Source organism: Salmo salar, chromosome ssa09 (assembly GCF_905237065.1).
Source record: "Salmo salar chromosome ssa09, Ssal_v3.1, whole genome shotgun sequence".
In the NCBI taxonomy this organism is placed as follows: domain Eukaryota; kingdom Metazoa; phylum Chordata; class Actinopteri; order Salmoniformes; family Salmonidae; genus Salmo; species Salmo salar.
Genome location: NC_059450.1, coordinates 110,026,224 through 110,032,093, shown reverse-complemented (window position 1 = coordinate 110,032,093; position 5,870 = coordinate 110,026,224). Strand labels below are relative to the sequence as shown.

The 5,870-nt window shown below is 46.6% G+C and overlaps 1 protein-coding gene across 1 annotated transcript; it reads left to right on the top strand.

The window, feature by feature from the left end:
* Positions 1-865: 865 nt before the first annotated feature.
* irs1 (insulin receptor substrate 1) lies at positions 866-5,388 on the top strand. The gene is made up of 2 exons (XM_014213520.2): positions 866-1,268; positions 1,553-5,388. The coding sequence occupies exon 2, from the start codon at positions 1,600-1,602 to the stop codon at positions 4,834-4,836; it is 3,237 nt and encodes a 1,078-aa protein (XP_014068995.2). The 5' UTR covers positions 866-1,268; positions 1,553-1,599; the 3' UTR covers positions 4,837-5,388.
* Positions 5,389-5,870: the final 482 nt, after the last annotated feature.

Sequence of the window (5,870 nt, the reverse complement as noted above, 5' to 3'; positions counted from 1 at the left end):
GTACATAAAGTGTTTGGCTATATGTCATGTTAAAACCTTTGAATCTGAATTCACTTTAGGGACTGAATTAAATTACCCCAAATCAGACAGGTTTCGTTAGAGACGCAAAACCAGTAGGTGGCACACTTAGCTGTGAACCAGCTAACAGTGAAAAATGCCTAGGGCTACTTTATGATAGCACAATTTTACTAGGTTTATCCCAAATTAACTTTCTGAGCAATAAACACACGTTCACTTATTAATGGCATTGTGATTGGCATAATGCACACACAAGCAAAGTCTTGTGATTGTCTTAGGACGGGAGCGGGTGTCCTTGACGATGCTGCCAAATTATTATCCCTTATTCCATTCAAAAAATATTCCATTCCCTCCCGGGAACGAGGCACATTGTTTTCCCCAAGTAGTTGTTAAACAAAACATTCAAGTGTAGGCCTATGCTGGTGGACATACAAGACCAGAAGAAGAAAAAAACGAAAACAACTGAGCCATGCTTCATTATATAAATCAGTAAAATATCAACTTTGAAAGCACGGTTCTAGAACCCAAGACACCATAACTTCATAGAACGCGTATTTCTACTGTTACTCCCATTCAAAGGGTCGTCACTGGTTACAACAGCCACAAAGTCATAAACCCCGCCTATTTCTACAATGTATCTTCTTAAATGTAATTTTAAAACCTAACCTTAACCACACTGTTAACCTTATGCCGATCCCTAACCTTAAATAAAGATAAACGTTTTTTTGTTTAATCATGAACTTTTACGATATAGGCCATTTTGATTTTTGTGGCTTTTTTAAGCGCAACTTCGTCACGCTAACAGATTGATATAAACTCTGGCCAATCAGATTCTTACAACGAGCCTATTATGGCAAGGCTGACGTGGTTTATTGTGCCAAGGTAGGCCGTATCCCTTGTTTAAACGTCCATGCATAGACTCATCACGTGGGCATCTCCTTGAGCGCAAACTGTAATCGATAGGGATTGTATCATACTCACAAACACGGAGCATTGTTTTGGTTTACAGCTACTGGATTTAAAAGTGGAGAAGAAAAAACTTTGCACCCACTTCACATTCATCGGCTTGGTATCACATTGGATTCTAACATATTTTGAAAAGATAATCGAATGCACTGATACATGTTTTATTTTCATGGGTTGCACTTTTGCAAGCAGGGCTATCGACGGGACAAGCCTGCCTTGGTGGTTACCGAGCATGCGAAATGGGGTCATATGCTGACGGGGCTTGTTTTGAACTCCGGACTGAAGTGAGTTTTAACTTATTTTGGTAGGCAACTTTTTGTCATCATAATGAAAGGATAAATTATTATAGAGTATGTTATTTTACGTTCTTAGGGAGAAAATGTAGCATACTGCTTAGTAATTCCACTGCAGCACCAACAGTTTGACAGCATTGTTATTGGTTTAGCGCCGTTAGTTTAGCTATTTGAGACGTATGCCATAGCAAATTCATAGTTAAGATCCACACTGTCGTTTTCAATGGCTATATTAGGATCTAAATACCCTAATATTTGTTGCTTTTTTATTTCAGTAATAACAGTTGTATTTTTAAATACAAGTACTATTTAAAATTCCAAAATGGCTAGCCCAACTACAGAGCAACAGGGTTGTTTTTCAGATGTAAGAAAGGTGGGTTATTTAAGGAAACCTAAAAGCATGCACAAGAGGTTTTTTGTCCTGCGGGATGCTAGTGCTGCAGGACCCTCCAGGTTGGAGTACTACGAAAATGAAAAAAAATGGAGACACAAGTCCGGGGTGCCTAAAAGGTCAATCCTGCTGGAGAGCTGCTTCAACATAAATAAAAGGGCAGATTCAAAAAACAAATACCTGGTGGCTCTTTACACCAAGGATGAGTATTTCTCTATTGCAGCGGACAGCGAGCAGGAACAAGACAGGTGGCACCAAGCACTAGTGGACCTACACAACAAAGGTAAAGTTCATGATGCTGCTGTTGGTGGCAGTGGGATGGCAGAGGAGAATTATGGAGAAGAAACCATGCCAGAACCTGCCTTTAAAGAAGTCTGGCAAGTTATTTTGAAACCAAAGGGCCTGGGACACACCAAAAATTTTATTGGGATTTACAGATTGTGCCTAACAAATAAAACCATCAGCTTTGTGAAATTGAACTCCGACGCAGCGGCGGTCGTGCTGCAATTAATGAATATAAGGCGATGCGGTCATTCAGAGAATTTATTTTTCATTGAAGTGGGAAGATCCGCAGTCACAGGACCAGGGGAATTTTGGATGCAAGTGGACGACTCTGTTGTTGCTCAAAATATGCATGAAACCATCCTGGAGGCGATGAAAGCGATGAGTGAGGAATTTCGTCCCCGGAGCAAAAGCCATTCCTCGTCAAACTGCTCCAACCCAATCTCTGTGCCTTTGAGAAGGCATCACCACAACAACTTGCCACCTAGCCAAGTGGGACTGGGAAGGAGGTCCCGGACTGAGAGTGTGACGGCCACCTCGCCTGCTGGCCCGGGAAAGCACAGTCATTCATTCAGAGTGAGAGCCTCTAGTGATGGCGAAGGAACCATGTCCAGACCAGCCTCAGTGGATGGGAGCCCCTGTGCTGCCAGGACACAATCTCACAGACACAGAGGGGCCTCCCGCCTCCACCCTCCCCTCAACCACAGCAGGTCTATCCCCATGCCCTCTTCGCGCTGCTCCCCCTCAGCAATCAGCCCAGTTAGCCTGTCCTCCAGCAGTACGAGCGGGCACGGCTCCACTTCAGACTGTCTCTACCCCTGCCGCTCCAGTGCCTCCATATCTGGCTCTCCTATTGACGGGGGATTCATTTCCTCTGATGAGTATGGATCCAGCCCCTGTGACTTCAGGTGCTCCTTCCGCAGTGTCACACCTGACTCCTTGGGTCACACACCGCCCGCCAGGGAGGAAGAACTCAACAACTACATCTGCATGGCGAAGTCTGCAACTCTTCTGAGGGGCCACTGTGGCTGCAGCCCCCACCCCCATGGCACGCCATCCCACCTGGACGAGCCTGAGCTGGAGAAGTGCTTCAGGAAACGGACACACTCCTCGAGCACATCTCCCCTGACAGTGTGCCACCAGAAGACCCCCTCTCAGTCCTCCACAGTATCGCTGGAGGAGTACACAGTAATGCAGCCTGCATACTCGTCATGCAGCCGAGCATCCAGCTACAGGCACTCTGCCTTCATGCCCACACACTCATACCCAGAGGAGGGCATAGACATCTCCTTAGAGGGCAACAGGGTGAGCCAAAAAGATGATGGCTACATGCCCATGACCCCAGGTGTGGCACCTGCCACAGGTAAAAGTGCCGACTACATGCCCATGAGCCCCAAAATTGTGTCAGTGCCACAGCAGATTAACTCCCACCAGCACCCCAAAATGGACTCCAATGGGTACATGATGATGTCACCCAGCGGGAGCTGCTCACCAGACACCACAAACTACGGTCAAATCTGGACCAATGGGGTCAACCCTAAGCTGTCTGTCCAGAGCACGGAGGATAAATTGTTGTCGCGCGGGGATTACATGAACATGTCACCGGCGAGCTGCTCCATGACTAGCACGCCGCCAGACTGCTACATCAACCTGGTAGAGGATCCACCCAAGTCCATGTATGCCTACTTTTCTTTGCCTCGCTCTTTTGAACACAGTCACAGGAAGCTGGACCAGAACCCCCTTCACCTTTCGCTCAGCTCTGGACACCTGGCCTTCGGACACTCTTTAGCCTCCTCCACGAGCAGCGACCGTCTGATGGGACAGGGCTACAGTGGTCAGCCCGTGGTCAAGCCCAAGATAGCTGATGTGGACAGCAGGCTGACCAGGCCCACGCGCCTCTCTCTGGAGGGCAACAAAGCCAGCACCCTGCCTCGCACCCATGAGTGCCCCTTCCCTGCAGATCCCAAGAGCCCCGGGGAGTATGTCAACATAGAGTTCAACGACAAGGCCTTCTCAGCTGGCTTGGCCACTCACTTCTCCCCTGTGTTCCCAGGGAGTGGCCCAGAGAGCCTAGCAGAGATTTCCTCAGACTACATGAACATGCACCTGGGTGCTCAGGGCAGGGGCATTCCCAGCTGGGCAGCCAAACCCCTAGCCTCCTGCACAGATGGCTATACTATAGTGGCCCCTGTGGCTCCCTCCTCCTCTGTGATCCCCTGTGAGAACCTCTGTAGACGGGACTACAGCAGGGCACAGACTGACTACTCTGACACACAGATGATTCTGAACGCTCCGATGTCGACCATTGATGTCACCCCCTTCTCTGTGTCCCCTCCAAGCCAAGACCTGTCTGTGCTGGGTGCGGGTCCCAGTGCTGTGCCCTTAGGACTAATGGGCCCTCTCTCTGGGCTGAGTGCTTTCACCAGGGTTAACTCTAGTTTCATCTGGAACCAGGGAGCTAAATTGATCTGCGCTGACCAGCAGGGCCGGCGCCGGCACAGCTCCGAGACCTTCTCTTCCACGAGAGTCCTGGTCAGCGCTGCCTCGCCCTCCGTGGAGGAAGTGAAACGTCACAGCTCCTCCTCTTTCGAGAATGTGTGGCTGAAGCCGGGAGAATCCCCATTATCTGCCAACGGGAGGAGAGAAAGCCCATCAGGGCCCAGCTCTAACGGACAGAACCAGAACAGGCTGAACTACATCGACCTGGACCTGGCTCAGGACCAGAACCTCCCAGAGTGGAGTTCCCTCTGGGCCAGAGCCAGGGACACGCAAGGTGGGAGTGCCCCAGAGGACCTGCGCGCCTATGCCAGCATTAGTTTTCAGAAAGCAGACGAGTCGAGGATGAACCCCGCTCACAGAGAAGGTAAGACTGTCCACTCCCCGTAGCATCTTTTCATAACAATTCTGAATTTGTTAGTGTGTGTGCGTTGCATGTCTGTGGGTGGAGTCAGAGTTTGTGTGTTAGCCCTCGGAAATGTTGAGCCTATTTCCATGAAAATACTTGTGGTATTCATGTTTCATCATTGTGCATACCACCATTCAGATTACTGTATGGATGAAACATGAAGTCCCAAGTTTATAAGCATGCACATTGAAAGCAGAAAACATACTGTACTCAGTCAGTTCCAGACCTGGGTGATTCCCTTAAGCTGGCCCACTCATAAGAGGTTTCTCAGGAGCCAGAATTAGTTTATTTTGCAATGTAATACATGACTATATGAGCTTGACTTTCTACTGAGCTACTCTACTGAGCTCCAATCAGTGTAGCACAGTTTCATATAGGTAAACTAAGTATTCATATCTTTATTTTTTAAACAAGCCTTAGAAAGTTGGTTGCAATTTCAGTTTAATCCACCTGAAAAGACAGAACAAATAATACAACAAATATTGTGGTTAAATTCAAATATAGTAATTGATAAAAAAAAAAAAAAATTCGAAGAAATGTTTAAAAAAGGCAATTTTAGTGAATGATATTATAAATAGGACTGGTTGAATGATGTCACACATGCAGCTAACACAGACATGTGGAAATGTCTGCTCTACCCAAAATTGCAACCAATTAATTGCAGCATTACCACAAAAATGGAAGAGGCAAGTAGAAGGCTAAAAAAGTAAGGAACTTGTATGTCGGCCCTGTATTAAAGAACATAAATGGTTAAAGAAAAGTGTGATAAATAAAAACATTTACCAATTTAATTTAAGGAACAAAAAACTGACAGCTGTGCCATATAAATTGCAAAATAGTTGGGAAAAGATTTTCGATGTACCCATTCCATGGCACATGGTTTATGAATTGATACGCAAAACAACGCCGGATTCAAAACTTCAAATTTTTCAATTTAAATTACTACACAAAATTATTGCAACCAATAGAATGTTATATATATGGGGGATACAATCTTCCCAGCTCTGCAGATTCT